The 24,129-nt window shown below is 41.6% G+C and overlaps 2 protein-coding genes across 2 annotated transcripts; both read left to right on the top strand.

Annotated features, from left to right (window-relative positions):
• The first annotated feature begins 4,375 nt into the window (after positions 1 to 4,375).
• cfap57 (cilia and flagella associated protein 57) lies at positions 4,376 to 17,510 on the top strand. Its single transcript, XM_018753191.2, has 22 exons — positions 4,376 to 4,443; positions 4,768 to 4,931; positions 5,721 to 6,034; positions 6,434 to 6,693; positions 7,190 to 7,361; positions 7,583 to 7,735; positions 7,835 to 7,974; positions 9,001 to 9,166; positions 9,352 to 9,465; positions 9,662 to 9,874; positions 10,165 to 10,338; positions 10,588 to 10,749; positions 10,841 to 10,996; positions 11,111 to 11,204; positions 11,388 to 11,578; positions 12,368 to 12,541; positions 12,953 to 13,111; positions 13,802 to 13,945; positions 14,423 to 14,539; positions 15,454 to 15,588; positions 16,772 to 16,915; positions 17,041 to 17,510. Exons 2-22 carry the CDS (start codon positions 4,775 to 4,777, stop codon positions 17,269 to 17,271), a joined length of 3,570 nt encoding a protein of 1,189 aa, XP_018608707.1. The 5' UTR covers positions 4,376 to 4,443; positions 4,768 to 4,774; the 3' UTR covers positions 17,272 to 17,510.
• A 1,360-nt stretch (positions 17,511 to 18,870) lies between these two features.
• Positions 18,871 to 23,179, top strand: LOC108935084 (transmembrane protein 125-like). The gene is made up of 2 exons (XM_018753362.2): positions 18,871 to 19,820; positions 21,514 to 23,179. The coding sequence occupies exon 2, from the start codon at positions 21,555 to 21,557 to the stop codon at positions 22,263 to 22,265; it is 711 nt and encodes a 236-aa protein (XP_018608878.2). The 5' UTR covers positions 18,871 to 19,820; positions 21,514 to 21,554; the 3' UTR covers positions 22,266 to 23,179.
• Positions 23,180 to 24,129: the final 950 nt, after the last annotated feature.

Raw genomic sequence — 24,129 nt, 5'->3', positions numbered from 1 at the left:
TTTTCTGAATGAAGCAGTTATTTCCCACTTCATGCACAGACATATTACAGATTTAAATGTTATAGATTAAAATTAAGATTCAAATTTTCACATTTGAACTACAGTTGGTTTTCATGAAATGAAAGATGAAAAAGATGGACTTCTTTAAATCAATCAGCATAATATTAAAGCAATAAGGCATTGTGGGCTTTCCTATACTGTTCATAAAATCACAGTTAAGTGGTGCTATTACAACAGGCTGAACTTTAAGTGAAAGTCAGTTATCTGAATTATGAAACTTATTTTCAAACAGAAAACTTCATGTCAGCTGCTGGATAAAACAAAAGCAATGAAATAGTAACAGTAATTGTTATAGAAAATTACAGTAAATGCTGTTAGCCAGGTTTAACTAGAAAACACAAAGCTGCCTGTATACTGAGCTCTGTGACCCATTGGAATGCCTGTTAGTTCTCTTATGAATTTTACAGCTAAAATCTTAAAAATCTGTGTTCGTTTTTTAAAAGGACACCCAATGTGAATCCACTGTAGAAAGCATTTTTGCTACAGTATAATAATGCAATGTTTACGTGTCATGCTGCAGGCTCTTTGAGCACTTATGGTAATGTAGTGAACGTATGTCTACGCTTTTTGGAAAGACAACTCCACTGGGCGCCATGGCTAATGCTAGTGCAGTTCACAACGAAATGATTGGTTGATTCCTGTGTGTGGTACAATTTCTCTGAAAACTGTCTTTGGGCGGTGATGAACGGCAAACTATTTAAGCAGAAGCCATAAAAGGCAATAAGCAAATGCAGAAGTTTTAAACAGTACAAAGTGACATTAAGACTTGTAGCAATGCTATATAAGAACGTGACAGATATTCTTGGGATCAAGATCATAGTTCTCAGTGGAGTTATATGCACCTTTTGGGGGTGACATGTAATGCTTACATGAACTAACCCCACCTCACCTTGTTATTTATGCCGATGCTTATATCCACAGAAACTTCCAGCTTACACTAGTTCACACAGCCGTTAATGTTATATACAAATCTTTCTAAAAATGCAACAGTAAAGTCTTTTCTGGGACCTAAACCAGCACCCTTTGGCTTTAATGATAATTACTATGACACCTGCTGTCAGCTGCCAACATACCAGAGACCTGTGAGAATATATGTCATGTTACATTAAGCTGTCCTTGCATTCTTAAGACAATGGCAGAAATGCAGAGACAGATGGGCACAACTAAAGATCACAATTCTGCTGACAGTACCATTTTCTAATTATACAAGTATAATACCTGATGTCTTTGAAAACTTTCAGAACCTGAGCCTCATACAAAAAAACTCTAAGAACTCCTTCAACTACATTCATGTTGCCTTTATTTGATTCCTAAGAAAAACAGCTTTTAAAAAACCCTCACTTATGCCCTGTAATTCAGTTAAATGGAAAGTATTCAGCTAATGGCATATTATATACTGGTTCATATGGTGGGTTGTGACAAACTGACTGTACTGTAGAACCACATGCCTGGATCCGAATATCTCCTTCTCTTCATGTAATTCACTATTTGCATTGCTCTCTGGGATGTACGTCCTTTTGGAGGAATGTGTCTCCTAAATGAATAAATGTAAATATAAATGTGAAAGGAGAGTGGTACCAGGGACAGCTGGTAATAGAGCGGTTAAAGATACTACATTTGGCTCCAGTGATTGCAGGTTCTATCCCTACCTGTGGTTGTTATACCCTTAATCAATGTACTTACCCTGTTTTCCCCCAGTAAAGGTACCCAGCTATATAAATGGGTATCTAACTGCAAGCCTGTAATAACTATGGCCTTAACATTGTAATTCCCTTTGGGGGGAAAGAAAAGAATCGGCTGAATGAATAAATGTATAACACAGCATCAATTAGCAGCCAAGGTTTTACAACAAGAATAAGAGAAGGAACAATGGGGATGTGCACTGCACGCTGGGAAGCAGCAGACCCATGCAATGTTCTTTTTCGCTGTACGTCAATGCCTTCTCACTTTGTTTAGTCGTTCTTTCAGAACCACAGCCTGGCCACACTGGGCTCATTTTCAGTTTTGTATGCTTATCTGCCGCGAATACCACCTCTGGGGCGGAATGGGCAGTAAGTGAAACAGACAGCAGGAAAGCCAAGGGTAGAGAGGGCAGGGAACATGCACGGTTATGCTGTCTGGTCACAGCAGTTGCACTTTGACTTGCTGTGCATGTGCAGTGAAACACAAGGTCTTCAGGCCCCAGTGGGTAGACAGAAAACGTATATCTCGAAAGTCACAGAATACCCAAAAAATAAAAATATTGTTGTAGAATGCATTTTTTAATTTTAGGAGAATACTTGACATTGGGTAAGGGGGTGCGGTGGCGCAGTGGGTTGGACCACAGTCCTGGGGTTCGAGTCCCGCTTGGGGTGCCTTGCGACGGACTGGTGTCCCGTCCTGGGTGTGTCCCCTCCCCCTCCAGCCTTACGCCCTGTGTTACCGGGTTGGCTCCGGTTCCCTGCGACCCCGTATGGGACAAGCGGTTCTGAAAATGTGTGTGTACTTGACATTGGTTATGGCACAAAAATATTACATTAAAACATTTGTTTTGCAATATCTAGGTATAAGTGTTCTGTACTTACATAGTATTATTAATATTATTATCCTTATTAAATTGAATCTATAGTTTTGTACTTAACACTGATGTACTTAAGACTGACACACAGCCAGAGCCACTGCTCATAAACAGAACAACATTTCACTAAAGCTCTACAGGGCAGACGCAGCTCTAGAATAACACCACTTTTTGTCACTTAGAAAACCAACACACACTGCATTTCCTTCATTTAAAATTTCTTCCAAAGGCAATTCAAGAATTGTGTTGCTATGTAAGTACAGGGGCAGGGCCAGACTTTGCGTCCATAGGGCTGCAAATTGTGTCGATTCAACGAGGGGCCTGGAAATCCTGCAATAATTTCCTTGAACTCGGAAGCCATAGGGGCACGATGGTGCAGTGGCACAGTGGGTTTGGCTAGAGCCCTGTTCTTCGGTGGGTCTGGGGTTCGAGTCCTGCTTGAGGTGCCTTGCAACGGACTGGCATCCCATCCTGTATAAAATGTTTTTTTTTTTAAATCTCCTAAAATGTTTGTCCAGAAGTCCAGATGTATAAAGGCGGCATTGAATTCAGCGGTTATTGGACACATTTTGCGGGAAGTGTTATTAGTGTGCCTTCAGAAACTACCAGGACCGCGGTACAACAGTATGTGGTGACAGTGGTAAACTGTAAATACTGCAAGGGGCTGCTTTTCACTGAGACACCTCTCACATCGCTGACACGAACCTGCCCTCAGATGCTCTACAGTATTTGAATAACGGAGACGTCGATTCTCCCCCAGCAGAAAGCACCGCGCTCCCGCGTCCTTTCGGCCCGTGAGCTGCTGCCCCCTACCGGTGGAGCGTCGCATTGCCTGCTGCGAAATGAAGACCGAACACACGTGTTATTTAAAATCTCTTTTCTGTCCTTCGTTTGTCCTTTGAAAAACAGCCGCAGACAGCAAGACGGCCGTTCCACGAAATCCCCTCGTTTAAGTCAATTCCCATTTTGTGGTCGTTTCTATGTTTTCTATAGAAAAAAAAAATTGGTTCCCGTAAAATTAATTAAAATACCTAAAAACAGGTATTCCGTACACAGCAGCAGCTAGTATGACACCAGTATCTTTTATAATATTTGTACGAAGCATTATTATTTGTAGCTCGTCTTTTCATATTAATCTTTCCTACTGCGGAAGGGCGCGACACACACACGGTACCTACACGGTTCTGTTGCGCTCACGGATCTTTATGACAGAAAGAAATTAAAGTTCACAGGTTCACTACCGTGTCTTTTATTGCCCCCAGGACACAGACACTGTGGCGTCGTCACACACCATGGGTTTGAAGAAGTTTGTTCAGCTCATTTCATCGCAAGGTTAAGCCTTGCTTTATTTGTGCTGTGGAAAGGGTATTAATAGGACACAAGAAGAAAGAAACTGACTCGATTGTTGTACAATTTATGTATAATAATAACATGCTTCTCAGTAAATCATAATAATGACTGACGTTTCTATAAAAGTCAAGTAAAGAAGTTTGTTCAGTTGTTGGAAACACTCATTTTATCATGGTCGTTTAAATTGCCTTTGCCGGAATGTGTACAAAACAATTAAAATATTTCTGAGATTGCTGAACGACTGTGTTGAATGATAATTTTTTCATTAAGATAAATGAATCCGCAGCCTGTGTGTGTGTGTATTGGTGGCTTCTGGCTGTCCAGACATTTTTTTCGTACACTATTGTCATGTCCGTTGCCATAGTGACAGCTCGGCGTCCCGTTGCCACGGTAACTGAACGCCCCGGACGAACGTTCTCCGCTTCCTGACTGTAGTGTTGGAAGCGATCGAACGAGGATTTAAGTTTTCCAGCCAAGTAAGAATCCCGGTACTGCACTTTTAGGGGAAAAGTGAAATAATTATAAGTGCCTGTCGACGAAAGCTGGAAGTTTTATACCTTTTTTTAACCTTAATGGACTGATTCGGATTGAGGGAGGATTAGTGAGCATCGAGCTGTCGAGTTATGTTTGGAGTCATGGTTGTGCACCCAACTGGGTAAACTGACTGGTTGTTCAGATAATGGTGCTTGCATGTTACTTTCAGCTTGTAACATTACTTGTGTGCTAGAGCTCCAAGATTATTGAATTGAACAAAAATAACATGCAGGATGTTGAATCTAAATATCTGTGCTCTTTGGCAGGTGAACAATGTCTTCAGCTGAACTTCAGTCCCACTTCATCGTTGGTCTGCGCAGGGATGTGACCAACAACCTCTGCTTTTTTGAAGAGCAAATCATTATATTCCCAGCTGGAAACAACTGCGTGTTCTACAACATTCTTCAGAAATGGCAGAGATTCATCCCAGGTATTGGATTATTTCCTGCTGTACAAATAATTACACAAAATGATGAGTGAAGTTAAACACGTTGTGTCAGTACAAGTACAGAATGTGTTCATATTCAGGTACAAATAATGCAAAATGTGTTTTCATATGGCGTTAATTTCGTACGGGTCTCAAAATAGATCCTTGCAACATCCCTGAATCCTGTTTTGCGAGGCTCACCACTTTTCCTTCTTCGGAGGAAATGCCCCCAATGATTAGAAAAGACATTAGGCTGCTTCACAACTTTCACATAAATTCAGCACTTGGATCCACTTACCACATTGTCCAGGGACCTTTTTCCCTGCTGTAAGTCAAATTTTGATTTTGATGTCACTTAAATCTAAGTTCTGCAACCTTAGTGTACTGCCTAGTCATCAAGCACCTATGTACTAAGATACATCAGACAAAGTCATTGGCTACGTAAATAAATGCAAATCAAGACAATGATAAGTGTATCATTGTAAGAATATTAAGAATATTTCACTCATAGTGTGTGAGTGACACAGAGAGTGTGTTCCACTGATGTATGGATGAGTGACCCAGTGTAAATAGTGTATCTAGCAGTGTAAATCACCTTGGTGACATTATGTAGAGTTTGTTGGAAGTCGCTTTGGAGAAAAGTGTCTGCTAAATAAATAAATGGAAATGTAAGTGAAAAATCTCCAATCTGGATCCCTGCTGTCTGCATCTTTCAGCCATCTGACTGTTCCACCCCTGAAAGATCATTAAACGCAATAACTTTTTTAAATGCTACCTCCCAACACTTCTCAGGTACAGAGAAAAGCCAGGGCATGCGGGCACTGGCCATCAGCCCGAACTGCCGCTACCTGGCAGTGTCCGAACGAGGTGAGAAGGGCACCATCACGGTGCATGATCTGCAGCATGAACATAGCAAGAAGAGGAAGGTGCTGAGTGGGGGTGAGACCCCTGTGAAGGAGTTTGTTTGCATGGCTTTCTCTTCCGACTCCAAGTATCTCATTGGGCAGTCAGGAGCACCAGACTGGACCCTCTTCTACTGGATGTGGGAGAAGCATAAGCTCATGGCTACAGTTAAAACCAGCGGCATTACAAACCCTGTCAACCAGGTAAACCAGATTTTGCACCGGGGAAAGAAATTTCAATACATTTCTGCTCAACTTTCCCACACACTTTATTATTACTGTTAACTTATTGTTTGGTTGCTTTCCCCAGTTGCGCACCTGGATATTTTAATTAGATTTAAGTTGTGTATTGTGCTGAAAAAGAACTACGGCGGTTCAATTTTGGGTCAGATGAGGTCATAAAAAGTGAATTGGCAAACATGATTAGACATCCACATCTCACTGCTGTACCAGCTGAGTGAATGTAACAACAGCAAAACTCAGACTTAAGCTCTAGTTACAGTTCTCCTTAACAGCAATGCAAATATATTTGTAACTTTGTTGCTGTCATTTTTCTTAGACATCTGCAACAGTTGGCTAACGTTTCCGGTGTCACATCTGCAGGTCAGCTTTAATCCCCAAGACAACACTCAGATCTGTGTAATCGGGAACGGCATATTCAAGATTTTTCGCTACACAGAGGGAGTCCTGAAGCAATCCAATTTCCTGAAGCTGGAGACGCACAACTTCCTGTCACATGTCTGGATGTCACAGGAGCGTGTGATCGCAGGAACCGAGGCCGGTCGGCTGACGGTGTTTGAGTCAGGAGAACTGCGGTGGGAGATGAGCGTGACGTCCAACATTACCACACAGGAGGCTCAAAGGTGCCACAAAGGGTCAAATCCCAACTTACAGCAGGGTGGGAAATTCAGTTCCTAGAGTCGCTGGAAAGCTGTGCCGGTTTTCATCGAATCTTGATGCTTAGTGGTGTGCCTGGGGTCATTATTTGAACAACAAGTCGTCTTGCGACTTTGTCTGGAGTTTGACAAGTGAAGCAGTCACTGATGGCCAGCAGTGATGGGTATAAAACCTACAGAATCTCAAAGGCAGAAACTGTCCACCGTAGATTTAACGTGTAATCTCATACCGGTTATGTTTTAAATTAATAGATTAAAAGCACGTTTGTTTTCTGGTTTACAGCAAGAAACTTGTTGGCAACAGTGAAAACTCAAAAAGACGTGTTTCAGGTGAACTGGTGACTAAACTGCAGTACAGCAAGAACTTCAGTTTACACTCCATTTCTTTAACTACTGTACTATGTTGCCTTTCATACAACGACATTTCACAGTGACTCGTGATTTTTTTTTTTCCCTTGTGTAGGTCAACTGAGAGGAAAAAGCAAGATGATGCTGCCACAGCCTCTAGTCACCTTCCTCGCGTCACAGCGATCGCAGCCTACTCAAAAGGGTTTGCCTGCTCAGCTGGTCCAGGCATTGTGTGCTTGTTTGAAAAGACAGAGAAGGACAGTTACAGGAAAGGCAGGGAAATCCAGGTGCCACAGATACTATAGTTCTGTCACAAGTGGAAATTGGATTGCAACCAAATTTCAGTAAGCTTATTGCAGTGAGCAGTCCTTTCATAAGATGCTCATCAGAGGACTCAATCATGCTTTATTTTTAGTACCTTTAGAGCACAGATGTATGGTGTATAGTTCCATCAAGCTGAAAACTCCTGACAATAGTAAATATTTGTTTCCATATTTGTACACCCTAGATTCCTCAGGATGAATGCATTAATGAGTCCAGCCAAGCAGAGCAGCAGGAAATCAACACCTTGTGCATCAGTCCTTGTGAGGAAACTCTGGTGGTCACCACTGACTTTGGTCAACTCTATAGCATTACCCTGTCTTCTGCAGAAATGAGTAAGGTACATGGCAACCAGCACCATCTTTCAGGTATGCTGAGGAGACCGAGAAATAAGGGAAACTGGATTCAATAGTTTTTTTTGTTGTCTCATTTCTTTTAGGGGGAGCAAGCTCACTTTGAGTTCCTCTCACACTCCTTCCACTCGGGGGTCATCACGGGCTTGTCCGTCTGCATCCGCAAGCCACTCGTTGCCACGTGCTCTTTGGACCACTCTGTGCGCATCTGGAACTATGACACCAAGTAAGACATCTCTGTCTCATTTTAGTCTCTCTGAGCTACAGCTATACTACTGCTACAGGTTTAAGCAGATGTTACATGTCCCAATGGTCAGAGAAGGGAGGACAGACAAGGGACACATTTGCTGGGGGAATAATAGCTACTTAAAATTAAATTTTTTTGAACAGTGGGTTTTTTTCAGTGTTGGAAACAAAACACAGGAAGAAATCTGGACAGAATAAATATGCAAGAACTGATGGCAAAAAAAGCTGAAGATGGCAGTCATCACTTTGGTTCTAAGCACTTATGAGTTCTTTTGTTGCCCCAATGAAAGCATTCCAGCTTTCTGTCTTCTGACACTCATTTCAGGGAAGTGAAGAAGTGATTTTAAACCAGGGCAATTAGACCTTGAAGACCATTACCATGTGTTTTGGTGGATTAGTTTTCTCTTCCCTTTTCTGACATGGCTGGTATGGGTCACGCTGGTGTTAAGGGAGCATCTTAAATTTTATGAGGCGTCAACACATTTTTCCTCTGTAGTAAAATGACACTTATAGCCATGCCATATTACTAAGATTAATTTCTTAGATTAATTAATGTCTGGAAATTGTACACTTTACAATTCAAACCATACACATTCCATTTTAGGTTTAAATTTACATTTTTTCTGTTTCTAGATACTTTTCTCCAAAGTAGCATGCAAGTGAGAGTCAAAATGAATTCAACAGCAAAGATGGATGAGTATAGACACACTGTAACCAAAGCACAGGTTGTTTGTCTAATCTGGTACACGCTACTCAAATAGCACCCTATAAAAGTAACAATCAAATAGCAAATACATAAATAGCCATAGCAGATGGCGATGTACAGTTTAAGCTGTAAGGAGATAAGACAGAAATGGTTCTGATAGAGATGGTTCTCAGACACTTCTTGAATGTAGCTCATGCCACTACACTGGGGCCAAGCCTAAGAACCAGCCAGCTTTTATAAACTTCAAACCTCTTGTGACGATATTGTGTCTGTTATGTCCATTTATTCCCAAATTCCCAGCACTTTAGAGCTCTACAAGGGTTTCCAGGAGGAGGCCTACAGCATTGCTCTACATCCTTCTGGTCTCTTTGTCCTGGTGGGCTTTGCAGACAAGCTGCGTTGGATGAACCTGCTCATTGATGACATCCGGACCTTTAAAGAATTCACTGTGCGGGGCTGTAGAGAGGTGGGCTTCTGGGAAGCTACAGTTCCAGGCCTATGACTGAAGGACAATTGCTTGCTTTTCTACATGGAAGTATTTATGGTTGGATACTGTAACATTTTGTCATGCATTGCAGCTTTAAGTCCACAGACAGAAGCAGTTGTTTCCAAAAAGCCTGAGTGTGTGAGTCTCAGACCTCTGTCTTTCAGTGTGTCTTTAGCCATGGGGGACACCTGTTTGCTGCCGTCAATGGAAACATCATTCAGATCTATTCTAGTACAACTTTTGAAAACACGTTGAATCTCAAGGGTCACAATGGAAAGGTAAGTTTCTGGAATCAAGATTACAATGTGCAAAACTGAGTGTTGTTCAAGCTAACAAAATCATAGAGCAAAACCATAGATCAAAAGAACTGAAGACACTTGTCTCCAATTTGGGGGTGATGTAATGCTGAAGAGACTGAGAATTATTATTGGTGGAATGGCTTTGAACTTCAGTGGAATGTTCTCCTGTTGTCAGGTACGTGGCATTGTTTGGAGCATGGATGACAGCAGGCTGGTGTCTTGTGGCATGGATGGTGCTGTCTATGAGTGGAACACTCTGAATGGCAAGCGCGAGTCTGAAAGTGTCCTGAAGTCCTGCAGCTACAATAGTGTCACCATGTCCCCAGATGGCAAGACCTTCTTCAGTGTGGGGACAGACTGCACCGTGAAGGAAATTCAGGACTATCAGGTCGCATACAGATTCTTTTTTTTAATTCCTCCATCAGTTGCACTGTGTGAACAATGTTGTTAATTTATAGATTTCACAAATGTCAATGGAGTCATACGGACTTCTCGCACTTATTATTGAGATGAGATCTTTTAAGACTGGCTTGTTCCATGCTATATTTGTTATCATTAATAATTGAGTTTCACTTTAGCCAATGAGTTTCTTGTTGTAAGGCAGAAAACCAATTTGCTTCTAAATTTCAGTTACAATGGCATTGCAAGATGTAATGGATGCTTCTGTTTGTTTGACAGATCCTAAGAGAGCTTCCAGCTGAGGGTGTGGTTTGTACAACCATCACAATGTCCCGTTCAGGTAGGGTCCTCTTTGCGGGCACATCCATTGGGACCATCAGAGTCATCAAGTACCCCTTACCAATAGTAAAGAACTGGATTGAGTATCAAGCTCATGCTGCACCTGTGACCAAGGTGAGTCCATATGTCTGAAAACCTTTTCTAACAGCTTACCCACTTCAGTTGATTTAATTCCCTGTTTTAATCAGTTCTGTTCATGGCAAGAAAATGTTCAAACTCTGAATCTGTCTAGTTAAATCTGATGAGATAGTAATAAGAAGTGCTACCATATTGCAGTGTTGTATTTATCAATGTGACAGAGTTTGTGGATTTATTTACGCTGATGCTAAGGTAAATTGAACTTTCACATCACTGGTTTTCCAGATGGTCATTACATGTGATGACCAGTACCTGCTGACCGTTTCGGAAGACTGCTGCCTTTTCATCTGGAAAATCATTGAGAAGGAAGGACGAGTGCTCAGGAGGGACAAGGAGGTCTACTATACTGAGGAAGTCCTTATCACAAAATATGACCTGGAGGAAAAGGTAAGTCTTCTTTTATATTAAATAAAGAAAATTTAAATTTTTTTGGCATACATTTTATTATAACATTTCCATGTCAACACCACCTTTGCAGAACCAAATGATGCTTGAACTGAAGACAAAAGTTGAGGAGTTGAAAATACAGAATGAGTATCAGCTCCGACTGACAGATATGAATTACAGTGACAAAATCAAAGAACTGACAGAGAAGTTCATACAGGAGATAGACTCTCTGAAAGCAAAGAACCAGGTATGTGGAAGCCTCGTGACAAGAAGCATAGATCGGCAGAAAAGGTGACACAAAGACCATTGTTTATGAACCTGAATCCTCGTTCATTAGAGGTAACAGTAATTTCATCTGTAGGCTCTACAGACTAAGAAGGAAGAAGAGGAGGTTTCCCACCAGCAGGTGATGATGGAGCTAATGGAGCGACACTCTAAAGAAAAACAAGACTTAGGTATCTCCTTTAGTCAGGTTTGGATATCGTAATCCATCAATCACTGGCCCCCTTAAAGAAGGCAATGCTGAACTCTTGCAAAACTGTCTGGAATCAAGAACTCATGGCTATGCTGTTGTAGGTAAATCAGAGAAGATGCACAAAAGGCAATACTGACCTTTCCTCTCTGCTGGGGCTCCACAGAGTCCAGCAACAGCCAGAAGCTGATGCTGGAGTATGAGAAATATGATGAGCTGCAGCTGAAGTCACAGTCCATGCAGGAAGATTATGAGCAGCAGCTGCAGAACATGGAGCAGAGCAAGAGGCAAGCACTGGAGGAGCTCACCCTGCACTATGAGACCAAGCTGCAAGAGAAAGTCTTCACTCTAGGCCAGGTGAGAGAGATGGGTAGAGTGGAACGGAGGAGGGAAGGTTTCTTGGAACGGAAACATGAAGTGAGTTGGAGAACATCACTCTCCCGGTAGACTATGAAGATTGTGTCACAGTCTGCCATACCTTGAGGCTCAGTGACGATAAATAAAATAAACAAAGGATGATCCTTTGTTAAGAAATTGGATGAACTGAAACTCTACTTCAACTTGTTTACAGCAGGGTAATGATTATTCTCCATTGTTTCCCCTTGTACTTCACAGATCTAACAGTCCACAACGTGTGAATTGTGTCACAATGTGTGAATTAATCAAATTTAAGAAAATGGAACCAAGACAACACACACACACACACATTTTCAGAACCACTTGTCCCATACAGGGTCACGGGGAACCGGAGCCTACCCAGTAACACAGGGCGTAAGGCCGGAGGGGGAGGGGACACACCCAGGACGGGACGCCAGTCCATCGCAAGGCACCCCAAGCGGGGCTCAAACCCCAGACCCACTAGAGAGCAGGACCGTGGTCCAACCCACTGCGCCACCGAACCCCCTCACCAAGACAACAGTTAGAGTAAAAAGCAGCAACACAGTAAAAACACAGTTTGAAGAATTTTATCTGCACTGCCAAAAATCTGAAGTATATCTGGATGAAATATTTCTGTTGTAATGACATATATGGAAAATATTGCATAAGTGGAAAAAAATTATTTGTTCATTCAGAAATAAGAACAGTGATTTAAGTGTATAAATGTGTTTGTTCTGCTATCTGCCTCCCCTCTGTCCTGGACATCAGTGTCAGGAGGAGTCCCGCCAGCAGGTACGGGAGTTTGAAGAGTGCAAGAAGCAGATGGAGGAGGATGGGGAAAGGGAGATCCAGGATATTCGCATTAAGTACGAGAGGAAACTCAGGGAGGAAAAGGAAGCTAATCTGCGACTCAAGGGTGAGACGGGCGTCATGAGGAAAAAGGTATACAAAAGATCTTTTAATTTTTTTTGGAAATTAATTTTCTGTTTCATAGTGTACCAATAAAGCAAAGGTTGTGATTTTACTTCTCTTTTATTACCATTGCTGAACAGTTGCAGAATACATGATGTAACTGTGTGCTGGAAGCATCGAGAGAACATCTTGACATGATATCAGAGTAGCTAAGGAAATAGCATCAGATTATATACAACAAATCGGTACTCAGCCTTAGGAGAAAGGAAGGCGGATTACGTTAAAAGTAACATGGCAACATGTTCAGAAAGCCTAAAGACGAACCCAGTGTTGTTTGATGTCCCTTAAAGTATGAATCGACACTGATCGGTTGCTCATGTTAACCTAGAGTTCTGCTGGATCACTGCATTACTCTTGCATCTTAATTGCTTGGCATACTAGTTCAGCAGCCTGCAGAAGGAGATTGATGAGAAAAATATGGAAATTGAGACCATGAAGGCAGAGCAACAGAAGCTTCAGAGGGTAATCAAGTCCCTGGAGAAGGACATTCAGGGGCTGAAGAAGGAAATCCAAGAGAGGGATGAGACCATCCAAGACAAGGTATGTCTCGAGGGGTCTCCAGCCATAGAACATATACATTTACATTTCTTCATTCAGCAGACGCTTTTCTCTAAAGCAACGTACATCTCAGAAAAAATTGAATTTGTGCATTACATTAAGAGAAAGAGATATAATTGCAGACATGCGATTTTTAGGTAAACCTAGTTTGTTTCTTTCCACTTCATGCACCGATGTTGATCGCACGAGTAGGTCCATGAAACTCATGATAGACTAATCCTGATCACCTTCCTACAAATATAGTGGCACTGCAACATACACAGATATATGCATAGCAGATGTTATTGTTACTGCAGTACTAAAAATCACAGAATTTATTTGTATTAAATTTGCTAGAAGATGAAAAATACAGAAAATACACTAATTTATGTAAATATGAAAAGTACATAAAATACACAAATTTATATAAATATTAAAAAACAACATCACTGAAGATTAGTTTGACTGGGACATGGGTTAAACGCTCCAACATGTGTTGAAAGACCATAAGACTTTTTAATTAATGTCCAATGCAAATGGTTTTCTCTCAACTTCTTCTGTTGATCCTTTCGAGAGTATTTGAGTTCCACTTCTTATATATTCCTCTTCAGAAATTCACCCCCGTCTACAAACTGTGCAATTATGAGATAATGACTCATTATCTGTGAGGATTACAAATGCCAATCTTTGCAGGAAAAGCGTATCTATGACCTGAAGAAGAAGAACCAGGAGTTGGAGAAGTTCAAGTTTGTGCTGGATTATAAGATCAAAGAGCTGAGGAAACAGATCGAGCCCAGAGAAAATGATATCAGGGAGTTGAAGGAGCAGACACAAGAGGTGACGACATGTGCCCGCACCTTTCCAGAGTTTATATCTATTCTGTTTGCACTGCCTATTGAGATGTTGGTCACATTGCACCTTCTCCTGAGAGGGCCACTTTTAACTCCAGTGTAAGGAACAGCTAGAGAGGGGGCACTCAGTGGCACAGCAAGTAGCACTGCTGCCTCACAGCTTCGTGGCTCTTGGTTTGTATTTTAGATAAAATTTGACTCAGTCTGTGTGGAGTTTGTATATTCTCCCCATGTTTGGGTTTTGGTTTCTTCTCGGTACTCTGGCTTCCTCCCGAGTCCAAAGACGCGTTTCAGGTTAACTTTAGTGTGCCTCTGTGAGTGAGCGTGTATGTGGTTTTCTTGAAAGATGGATGGATGGATGGATGCATGGATGGATGGATCGTATAATTTGATAAGACACTGATACCTAGCTCCTAATTACATGTGGAATACAAATGTAATCCATGTTTTATGTGCTCTGCAGATGGAGGGTGAGCTGGAGCAGTTCCAGAAGCGGAATACCCAGCTAGAGCTGAACATCACAGACCTGAAGTTAAGGTTGAAAGCTGTGGAAAAAGAGAAGCATAGAGAGATGCAGAGGGTGCGTACCTGTGGGTGTGTTACTGTGTTATGCACTGGTTGGAGACTTGATGTTCATCCGCAGATAAAGTTTTCGTTAACAGTTGGATATTTTCTGAGAATTAACTGTTTGCCATGAGAAGGGATCGGTTGTTGAAAATTTTGATTGTTTAGATCAGTCTCAACATATTTTCAGGGCATGAACTCCTTTAAAAGAATGTGATGAAAAATGTCTGTACAGTACATAAGTTGAGAGAACAAATTGCATTGAATTTTGATATCTTCACCCAGAATTATGTCATAGATGTTAGTAATATAATATTTTTATTCTTAAGCGATGTCTAAACAATCCTCTGCTTCATGGATCCCCTGAACCCCAGGTCTAAAGCATTACCCAACTGGTTGCCTTGTGATTTTTCATTGAAAGCCCACCATTTGCCCAAAAATGGTTAAGAATGGAGCACCCTTGAACTTACACAACCTCAGAATTTTAAAAACTGACAAGCTTTTGTATTCATTTGTAAATAGAACTTTTAATGAGATCGTTGTTCAAGAAACCACCCTATAGATGTGTCTGTAGATACCAACAATGCACTGATTTAGATATCCACAGCAGAAATGTCTCAGTTCACTTTTCTACCAGCCATATCAGCTCTTACCTAGATTCCGTAATTATATTCATTATGTGCAGGTTTCCGGTAATTGTGCACAGTTGTGGATGTCTCAAGTTAAATGTGGACTTCTACAGGGTTTGGCATTGAAAGTGATGGTGTTCTGTCTTCATATGACATCACTAGGAAGGCTTGTACAGAGACATGAAATCAGTTTTCAGTATATTTTTCCTACAAAAATTACACTGAATGTATGTGCTGGGTAAATACATCAGTAATAACAAATTAAGTCTCTATCCTCCTTTTCACCCTACTCTGTGTGCAGGTGCGGGACATAGAAGCAGTGGTGCGGAAGTTCAAGACTGACCTCCACAACTGTGTTGGCTTCATCCAAGAGCCCAAAAAGCTCAAGGATAGTATCTGTGAGCTGTACAGCCGATACATCCAGCAGTCTGACGTGGTGAGAGATCTGTCCATCTTGGCTTGGAAACTCAGGTCTGTCTGTGAGCACACAAGAATTAAGACAAAAAATCTCTGTTGAAGTGTGAGGATTTGGTGACTTGTGGTGGCCATCCCACTAACCTTATTATAATAGCATCACCCTCTTGAACGGCAGCTGGTAGTATAGTAGTCAAGAGTTACTGCCTTTAAATGCAAAGATTGCAGGTTCAAATCTTACCTCCAGCTGTAGTACCCTTGAGTAAGGTCATCATCAATGCCTTCCACCCCTTCTGGGACATACGCTGCCAACAAGAGCTCTCCAGGCATCTCTGACTGAGATGCCTTGAATGTTCCTTGTTGGTGTTTCTGTAGCTGGCAAGGTTTTTATGGTATGGGGTAGCTAGCCCCACACTCCACCCTCTTCCTTTCTCAGCTGGGCTTAGGACCATCCATGGCAGAGTTTTGATTAAGTTAGTTACCCAAAAAAATTACTCTCTTAAAAAAAAATTATCCACCTGTATAAACGGGTAAAAAATTGCGAGTAGGTTAACATTGTAAGTCACTTACGAGAAAATCATAAGTTGAATGAATAAATGTAAATTTTTTTGCTTGGCTCTTATGTGGTGACTGTTTATTCTGTTCAGAATTTTTCATTTTTGATTTCCTTCAGGTACTCATCCACTTTTGCTAACCACTAGTCCAGGTCAGGGTCCAGAATCATTAGGCGCAAGGCTAGGTGAGCGTATATGCTGGACTGGATGCCAGTCCATCACGGGTAGAGAGGCTAGATTGCAAAATGCTTAAAAAAACTGCTGATAGAATTACAAAAAACTGCTTGGCCAGTGAGTATCACAAAGACTCTAAAAGAAGGTATACAGAAGTACTCAAGAAAGCAATTTCCACAAAGACATACAACTTGTTTTGTTCAAGGAAATGAGCAGGATGTTCCTCAGCAACGCTCTTAAACTTCAATTTGGTTCCACCAAATGCAGTCTATTCCTCATCCCATTTAACCAAGAGTAGGAAGTAGAATATGTTTGGTAAAGACAATTAATTAAATAAAGTGGTTGTAATAGAAGCCTGCTGGACCCAGGCCTCATGGTATGTACATGAACACAGGAATTTACTTTTATTTCAAATAGGTGGCTCTTGCTGCAGACTGGTCAGGTTGAGGGCTGTGCTGCTTTACCTGTCCACTCCAGGTGGACATTGCAGGGGTGGAGGTTGAGATCCAGAGCGAGTACAATCGCCAGCGGGATCAGCTAGAGAGGAACTTGGCTTCTCTGAAGAAGAAGCTGGCCAAGGACTCTGAAGTGTACCGTGCAAATAATATCAGGATCATGAAGGTGAGGGACATCCTGGAAGCAGATAAAGAATTTAATTTACTAGACCCGGGGCCTCTGTTTTTTAATTAAGCAAATGTGCCACATTTAGCCTTTGACTGAATTCTGAACTTTGCCTTGGTGGACAGGAGAATGTCTCCTTGATCAAGGAGATTAATGACCTGAGGCAGGAGCTGAGACTGGTCCGCTCCCAGGTTCAAGAGTACGAGAGCCAGGGAAGCAGTGGAAGGAGGATCAGGAAGCAAAGCCTCTTTGAGGTCAAAGCCAGTGAACCACATGTCCGCCAACATGGATCAGCTCAGGGACAGCGACTGCAGAGACCCACAGGATTTCCACGACAGACGTACTCCTCCATTTGATACGGACCAGTTCAGTCAGTAGGAGAAGAACATTTTGTCTGGTTACTCTGTGTTCATCACACATACTGATTCCTTGTGTGACAAACAGCAGTGTGATTTTCAAAAATACAGACATTTTACAGTTTTTGTATGTTCTTTTGATTGCATTTTCCTGTTAACGGTAAAGCAAATGCTATAAATTGATTTTTATTTTGATGAGTTTTTATTTTCTGTTAAACTGCTTTCAGTTTTTTATGTTTTATGTGGAGGGGGGCGTGGTGGTGCGGTGGTGCGGTGGCGCAGTGGGTTGGACCAGGTCCTGCTTTCTAGTGGGTCTGGGGTTCAAGTCCTGCTTGGGGTGCCTTATGACGGACTGGCCTCCTGTCCTGGGTGTGTCCCCTCCAGCCTTGTGTCCTGTGTTGCCAGGTAGGCTCCAGTTCCCCATGACCCTGTATGGGACAAGTGGTTCTGTGTGTGTGTGTGTGTGTGTGTGTGTTATGTAAAATATATATGTTTCATGCCTGAAGTTCATACAAATGGTATAATAAAAGGTATTTTTATTTACTATAGTTAGATTTTGTAGAACCACGCTTGCAAATAATATATAGTCATGTTTTGTTAAGCTTTGGTTGGCTGTGATTTTAGTAGTAAAAGTGATTGGAGTTAAGAACAACAAATTCAAGACTTCTGGTCCCAGTTGTGTTCATGTACTGAGGAGCCAGTGTTTTTTTCTTCCCATTCAAGTAGAAAATGACTGAATAATTGTACAACTGTACAAGGATATATTAAAAAAACTAAACTATAATTTTGTTAAAAAGTGCAACATATGTCTTGCTGAGGGGGGCACAGTGGTGTGGCAGGTCTGGGGTTCCAGCTCTGCCTGGGGTGCTTTGCGGCGGACTGGCATCCCATCCAGGGTGTGTCTCCTTCCCCTTCGGCGCTGCACCCTGTGTTGCCGGGTTAGGCTCTGGCTCGCTGCAACCCCACTTGGGACGAGAGATTGTAGGCAATGCAATGTCTTGCGGATCCATTTTTTTCAAAATTGTAATTTGCAATTGTGATTGATTGAGAAATACAGCATTTTTGTAATTTTCTTGTTAAAAAGTTAAATTGTCACATTTTATCCAGAATTATAAATGAGAGAAGTTAATGCACTAAGGATGGTGTAAAGATAGGGAAAAAACCGCTTTCTGTGGTTTAACTGCTAACAGATCATAGTCAAGGCAGGGAGTGTTAAAACAGGACACTTGCTCTTGCTGCACTGACTAAACATTAACAATCCTACCTTGCATAAACTTGTAGTCTTAAGAGCAAAGTACATTAATACAACATCCATGGCACTCATATCCATTTCTTATGCTTTTTGTAAAATTACCACTAGCAGTACACTGAACACTGGCGCATATAGCGGAAATAAACTAACTTTACTTAAGAATCATACGTCTGCAACTATGTTTCTCTTTCTCCTAATGTAATGCATGCATTGTATTTTTTATGAAATGTATGTCGCTTTGGAGAAAAACATCTGCTAAATGAATAAATATAAATGTAGTAAACTTAATTTTATTATGTCAGTTTGCTCAATGAGCCACAAAATACTGTAAACATTCTATATTTCACTACATTTTATTTCTGTTTTAAAAGTTTCCTACCAGGTGTGAATTTCTGCAAGCAGGATGTTTTTTGAGTTACAGTCATTAAAGGTTTGACCACAAAAGACAGACCCATATCTAGACAGACTGTGATCATGTAACAGTACTATTTAGGAAGATGATTGAATTTACGTATTAATGTATTGAAGAGGTAGCTTGATTAAAACTGGCACTATGAGAAATAACATCAGCAATCATTTATAGGTTTGAAAAGCCTTCTGTACTGAAGCACAAGGCAAGTTTAGATCATGTGCATTACAGCACTCGCTTGGTCACAAAAAGCGTTCTGTAGCCAGGGTGACATCATAGCTTTTCTCATCACCAGGACAAATCCCTGTATTCTCCTCAAGGGATTGACCAGTTCAGTTTCTTACAACTCGTTTGTACACAGGCCTCTTGTCTCTTTGCCTTTGCTGGAAATACACAGAATAGTTCCAGTGATTTCTTCTTCTGGACCAACATATCTGTGCCTCTTGTTCTCACTGTTTGAGTAGAGCAGGGAGATGTTTGATGTATAGAGACGTAGAGTGTGTATGTGTGTGGCTGTCCAGCACAGGAGAAGGATAGTGATCAGCCCTCCACGGAAACAGCACTGTGCCCAGATGCCTTGTGGTAGTTACCACAAAGTTACCCTGCTCCCCTTATCCTGTTGTTATTTACCTATACAAGATAGGAGGAACAGCAGGTCCCAACTGCAGCAAGAAGGAAGCTGGAGAGACTGCACCGAACGACTCTGAATGTGCTTAGGACCTGATTGAAACTTCCTCCCATGTGTTCATGAATTCCTAGCAGGTAACTGAGAGGTGCTTCAGTGTTTTGGGTACCTGATTTGGGCTGCTGACAAGAGACATGAGGGGTGGTGATGGGCTAACCAGCAGTCTGTGCTGCAGCAAGGGGACCTCTGTGCTCGTTCATCAGGTAGGCTTTCGTGAAAACAATTCTACTCTTCGTATGTAACGAGCATCATCTCGTACTGCATTGTCTAATTTGGTTGGTTTTGAAGCAGAGCTTAAAACGTAATTGTTCCCATTCTTTGATTTATTTGTCTTGAAGAATAAAATGTCTGCAAACTGCAGAAGTATTGGTCACGAAGAGTGACAAGAAAATATGATACAGTTGGTCTTCAAATTACAAACTTTGGAGTAACTTTTTGCTGAAGTACACAACTTTTTTGAAATAGAAACGCGCAATTCTCGTGTTAGTTTGTCCAGTACCACTCTCGTAGCTGTTACACATTACACGAGTCAGTGACGAGGAGCCTTTCGTCTCCTCTGCGTCACTGGTGACTTATGAACTTTCTGAGTAAAAAACCAACTCTTGGTCTCAACTAAGTTTGTTAGTGGAAGACCAACTATATTAGAAGACAAAAAAGAAAAACCGGGAAAGGAAATTTGAAGTGAGACCTGAAATTTTGAGACTTAAAAATAGGTTTAATAAAGATTTAAAATATTTGAAGTAAGCAGTAGAAAAATCTGAAACACGTGTTGTGAAGCCTGTCTGCATTGTGCGCTCTGGAATAGATTTATTTAGTGCCACGCCCACACCACCGGAGCAACAGGCACACCTGGGGCTCGGCGAGGACGGAGGCATAAAAGGCTGAGGCAGAGCTATGGCTAATTTGTTCTCCCCGGCCTTGTCCCAGTTCCTTGTTCCTTACCACGTCCTGACCTGGTTTCTTGACTTCTTGTGTTTTGAACTTTCCGCCTGTCTTTTGGATTTCCCTCACAACGACGTACGCACATCAAAGACCCACGCCTGTCCACGACTATGTTTCTTGGAAGCTCCCCCAAAATAAAAGCCGGTTCAACCTGCGCTTGGGTCCATCAGATCATTTCCGTATCGGAACGTTGCACTTAATAATGATTTTTTTTTTTTTTTTTAATAAACATTGAAAAATCAATAAATCAAGGTTTTTGACACAAGTGAAGATTACTGTACCTTACCTAAAAATAGTTTCACTGACAGACAGTTTTAACATACACCATTACATAAACTGATTTTAAAACGTATGTGGTGTGTATGTCAGAACTGTTCTAATAAGCATAAATTCAGGTCATATGCCGGCTTTGTGATTCCTTTGAACATTTAGAATCATCCTAGAATTCATCCGAAAGGGGTGTGCAACGACAGATAATCATCCCAGTATGAGTGGGAAACACCATTAAATATGTTCACATATGCAGGGTTACTCTTATGAATTCATGTTATTATAATTTCATGGCTTCTGTAGCATTTCTGTTGTGTTTTCTTACTTTGGAAGCGTATTCACATTAAATTTGATCAGATCTTTTTGGCAGCGCCAGTAGTATATGACAGGGTGAGCAGGGCCATTTACATGTTTGCATTGCAGTTCTGATGCCGCTAGAGCTGACTGAATTAAATATTTTAACTTTAAAAAGACCAGCTGAAAGGGAACTGAATGAGTATTAACTGTATTAAGTAACTGTGTAATAAATGTATATACCGCCTTTCTTCTACTTTTTTATAATTGAGTATAGAGGTAAGAAACTGTCTTCTTAGGTTTTTTCTAATAAGTTTACCTAACAATGGCAAATTTTAAGAAGTATATATGACCATGACAAGGTGTCTCACCTCTGTTTTTAACCCTCAGCCACTTGATCAGACCTGGTGATTGTAAGTGGACAATCCAACATGCCAGAGATGGAAGCCTTGCCAAGGCAGCCACGCCCACCGCGGCCATCACGTCCACGTCCACTCCGCGTCCGCCCCAGCCCTGCCCAGGTCCAGCGCAGCGTGCTGGAGGAGCAGGTGGAGCTGTGGTGGTTCCGCGAGCCACGCAAATCACTGCTGTGCTACTGTGCCTCGGTGGCGCTTGTCCTGGGCTGCAGCTTAGGTGGCATAGGCCTGCTTTCTGGAGCCACTGGCCCATCGGGGGAGTGGCGACTGGGTGCGGGCATGGCGCTGTGCCTGCTGGCACTGGCCGTGCTGCTCAAGCAGCTGCTGAGCTCTGCCGTGCAGGACATGAACTGTGTGCGCAGCAGACGTCGTGTCGAGCTGCTGAAGAGTGGAGGGCCCTCTGATGTGGCTGTCTTCTTGCTAGCCGGCCTGGCGCTGCTCATCTGTGGACTGGCACTGGTCAATGTGGCCCTCGTCGCTGGCGCTACCCCTCCATCCAGGACCCAGCCAGTGTACGATGACATGTTTGTGTCTGGGGTGGCGCTGCTAGCTGCAGGTGGGGCCACCCTGCTGGCCTTGGTGGGCTACTTAGTGGCAAACTCAGTCCTGGACAGCACAGGCTCAGGGCAGAGACTGCAGGACAGGGTTATAGGAGTCTTCACCATCTCTGGCCAGATGAGAGACAGACAAAGAGAGACCACTGCCAGCATGGCCAACCTCATCTAAGCAAAGAAATGATCAAAGTGACACACTGAGCAGAGTTCAGCTTCATTCACCTTCACCACACATCCTGCTTGAGGATTACAAGGGGTATCAAAGTCTTTCATTGGTTCAGAAACAGATGACTTTGAATGTGAAACTTAGATCCATACGATTCCATCCTGGTAAAAAAGGTACCAGCCCACTGGTAAAAAAGGTATCAGCCCACTGGAGGATTCTGTATGCATTTGTCTTGCTTTATTTAGCTAGACCTTTGAGACACAATGCTTTCACTTACAGACCTGATTACCTGCACATTCGTGTCTCTCATGTGCATCTTCTTAAAACAGTGAATTATTAAACATTTTCTAAGATTTCACTTTAACACTGTAAACTATTTCTACTAGAAAATTTACTAGCAGTTGTATCAGCAGGCAAAAATGTAATGCTGATACAATAGTCCTTGATTTAATAAACACGAAATGAGATTGCTTCATGGTGACTGCTTAAGCAATAGACTGTTCCTGACTCTCGTTTCACAGCTGGAATGACCATATCACTCCTGCTGATGTGTGACCCACGTGAGTCACGAAGGCAGATTTCAACAGTCATCTATTGTCCAGTTGCAGCTGCCTATCACTTGCCAAACATTTGTCATCTTCAGGATCCATCGCCCTATAGTGATGAGCATGCAAAGTTGCACAATCAGCTGGATTTACACAAACCCTTGCGTTTATTTGCATGTGGGAATGCAGTTTGTGTTAATGATTATATCAGGTGAACGCAATAGAAACCTACAAAAAACAATGAATGTGTTAGTTCTCTTAAGACTCATAAAAACCAATGAAACCTTGGGAGGATGTATTGTGAAAAAACAAATGAGTGGTATAATTCATTGACTGAATTCCGGACACAATTTTGATTCAGATTTTTACAATATGATACGGTGACACAATATTAAAATAATTTATCTAATTTCAATTTTAAAATCTGCTTGAACTTATTTAGTAACTGATGTCAGGGTTAATGGGTAAATACTGTGATTTTTACATATCCCAACTCACATCAGAATTCTGTTTGTTTATTAATCTGTATGTTTGCTATCAACAGAAATAAATTCCAAGAATTGCTTGATAAAGCCAGGATATATAGTGGAATATTGTGGTTTGTAGTATGTTTATTGTATCATAATTACAAAAGTGATAAGAATTGTTACAGTCACAGGAATATAATTTTCAGAAGAAATAAAAATCTTTAACTTTATTTTGCAATGTAAATAAAAAAATACAAATTAACAATTTTATAGTGTTTTTTGTAATATAAGAAACAGCTTTTGTCTTTTTGACCAAAATATTAGAATGTGCTCTCTGATATAATAGTGAAATAAAAAATGTGTATGTATAAATATAGAAAATATTTACATTTCAATCTGGAGTTTCTTGATCAAGAAGAAAATATGTATATATAAAATATCTGTTAAATGAATCTTGTGCACATTTTCATTATCAGAACCGCTCGTCTCATACAGGGTCACGAGGAACCGGAGCCCAACCCGGTAACACAGGGCGCAAGGCCGGAGGGGGAGGGGACACACCCAGGACGGGATGCCAGTCCGCTGCAAGGCACGCCAAGCGGGACTTGAACCCCAGACCCGCTGGAGAGCAGGACTGTGGTCCAACCCACTGCGCCACTGCGCCCCCTCTTGTGCACATATTAAAGCCTATTTGTCTGATATCAGTGTCTGTAACCCCAAAATTTTGGATGCCGAAACCAGTAGCGGTTTTTGTTAGAAACTATGGCTGTTTGGGTTTCTCCTCGCAATGAACTCTTAGTATGCTGAGAGATGCAGAGCAGCTCATACAATTAAAGAGCAACTGAAGTGTTCCGATAA

This window comes from Scleropages formosus, chromosome 3, assembly GCF_900964775.1.
Source record: "Scleropages formosus chromosome 3, fSclFor1.1, whole genome shotgun sequence".
NCBI lineage: Eukaryota > Metazoa > Chordata > Actinopteri > Osteoglossiformes > Osteoglossidae > Scleropages > Scleropages formosus.
The sequence above is the reverse complement of the archived record's forward strand: the minus strand, read 5'-3'. Positions and strand labels throughout refer to the sequence as shown.